At 46.6% G+C, this 2500-nt stretch overlaps 2 protein-coding genes across 2 annotated transcripts in view; both read left to right on the top strand.

Annotated features, from left to right (window-relative positions):
* The window catches only part of LOC143302118 (uncharacterized), a 163667-nt gene that overhangs the window by 56442 nt on the left and 104725 nt on the right, over positions 1 to 2500 (top strand). The window lies entirely within an intron of this gene.
* Positions 28 to 2500, top strand: part of LOC143301784 (uncharacterized) — a 15906-nt gene continuing 13433 nt past the window's right edge. The window contains exon 1 of the mRNA XM_076616174.1: positions 28 to 100. Coding sequence (XP_076472289.1) covers positions 28 to 100 — 73 coding nt within the window. The remainder of the gene's footprint in view (positions 101 to 2500) is intronic.

The raw sequence follows: 2500 nt of genomic DNA on the forward strand, positions 1-2500 counted from the left end.
ACCCCATGAGAGTCCGCTCCAATCATTATGGAAGAACTGGGGGTGAATGGACGCCACAACTACGCGAAATGGGTCAAGACCCAGGACTTCGAGGCTGTGGGTTGAGATGGATTGGTGTTTCATTCGGGTAGGGACGTAAACCGGGTGAAGCGATTTGGGGAAAGATGGAGAGTAAAATTTGTGACAAGGGAATACTGGTATTATTGGAGTAAAAATGAAAAGTTGGAGAAGTGGTCGTGGCGTTTAATTTTCACTGAGTTGCACCGTGTGTGTGTTTTGTGTGGTTGTGTTGTATCTTCATTTTTAAGTTAGCGTCTGAGCATTTTTTGTTCCACTTAAGTGAGAGTTAATATAACTATATATAGAGGAATATTTAGGTGAGCAAGTGTGTTGTGGTGTGGGAGTGGGTGTGTGTAGGTGTGTGCGTGCGTGTGGGGTGTGTGTGTGTGGAGGGTGTTTGTTGCTGAAGGGGAAAATGGTGGTAGTGATGGTATGGCGATTGTGGTTGAGGATGGGGGATGTGCGTCAGTCATTTTTTCTCATCGTCTCGTTGTCGTGTGTGTCTAGTCATATCATCATTGTCTGTGTCTCATCATGTATGTGTCTCTTCATGTTTTTTCTTGTTATCATATGTTCTTATCATCTCTATTCAACATTCTATTCTGTATGTTCACAACAAGTACACAGCTACTATATTTTGACGTACGTATTATATACACATCACATTATTACACAGAATATGACACACAATGTACACAACAACAGCATATCATACACACACACAACAACTGCACACACACTGCAACACTGCTGCGAAACAAAAAACCACAAAATAGAACAAATAAACACAACCGAACCCAGGGCAATTTTAATAAGAATTTCTTCTTGTAGTCTCTGATGTCTTTTGGTTAAAACCTCTTAAAGTCTTCTTCGTCTCCGTGTAGTTCTCAGGTCGTGCGTGCGTGAATGACTGTGATGTGTTGATTTGTCTGCGCGCGCGATTTCGTGTGTGTGTATTAATTTATTAAGCCCACATTATCATATATACAATTATTTAACCCCCACGTGCTAAAGCCAACTTAGTATTATTATTATATTATTATTTTAGAGACGACCATTCCCGGAACGCCACTAGAAGGGAAAGATCTTTTATACCCTATGGGGCCGGCTCCGGCACTGCAGACTGGCTGCATAAACCCATCCGCTATGCGGGACTTGAGCTGTGGGTGGACTGTGTGTTCTGTCCGTTGGGGTGGGTTGTGGAAGGCGGGTTTGTAAAAGGGGTATTGGGGGTGTGGATGGTAGGTTGAGGTGGAGGTGTGTGTGTGTGTGTGTGTGTGCTTTTAGGGTCTGGTGTCTACTGGTGATATTGCGTGTATATAGGGTTTGGGTGAAGTGGTTTGGGGGTAAGGTGCGTGTGTGTGTGTGTGTGTGTGTGTGTGTGTGTGTGTGTGTGAGGGTGGGGTGTTGATGGGTTGGGGGGGGTAAGGGTGTGTGTGAGTGTGTGTGTGTGTGTGTGTGTGTTGTGGTGTGTGTGTGGGTGGGCAGTTGATGGGTTGGGGGGGTAGAGGTGTGTGTGTGTGTGTGTGTGTGTGTGTGTGTGTGTGTGGGGCAGTTGATGGGTTGGGTGTTGGTGGTGTGTGTGAGGGTGGGCGGTTGATGGGTTGGGTGTTGGTGGTGTGTGTGAGGGTGGGCAGTTGATGGGTTGGGTGTTGGTGGTGTGTGTGAGGGTGGGCAGGTGATGGGTTGGGAGGGTAGAGGTGTGTGTGTGTGTGTGTTTGTGTGTGTGTGTTTGTGTGTGTGTGAGGGTGAGCAGTTGATGGATGGGGATGGGTGGTGGTGGTGGTGGTGTGTGTGTGTGTGTTGTGTGTGTGTGGTGTGTGAGGGGGGTGGGTGGTTGATGGGTTGTGTGGTGGTGGTGTGTGTGAGGGTGGGGTTTGTACAGGGCTTAGAGTGTGGCATCTAACCGGGGATAGTTGCTAGATTAGTATCCACATCAATCACTAAACTCATTCAATAGATCTGAAAGTCATTAATTTACTGTTTCGCAAATTTTTGTGCTTATCAATAATGTCATTGGTTTTACCGACCCAAACGGTAATACAATCATAACAGGAAGACGTCAAGGTACAGAGTGGAAACTGACATCCTGACCCGAAGTATGCTAATCTAGCCAGCAGCCTGAGAGAATCTGGCTTCTAAGCCAAAGTTCTCGCCACAGAGATTGGTGCAAGAGGGTTTGTGAGCGCATCTGCATACAGCCTCATGAAACAGCTGTCGATTTCTGGCAGAGAGAGAACATGGGCTCTCAAGGCAGTGGCAGAAGAAACTTCATAAAGATTAAATTTTCCCAACTCAAACTAGGCGTACGATAACTCAGTGGTTAAAACGTCTGCCAGAAAAGGTGACTCAGTCCTGAAACGGCGACCACCTGCTGAGGACCAGGAAAAAAAAAAGGCGGCAATACAAGGGCATCCAGGAGTCATGACCTGGGTGCGGC

Source organism: Babylonia areolata, chromosome 28 (genome assembly GCF_041734735.1).
Source record: "Babylonia areolata isolate BAREFJ2019XMU chromosome 28, ASM4173473v1, whole genome shotgun sequence".
NCBI lineage: Eukaryota > Metazoa > Mollusca > Gastropoda > Neogastropoda > Buccinidae > Babylonia > Babylonia areolata.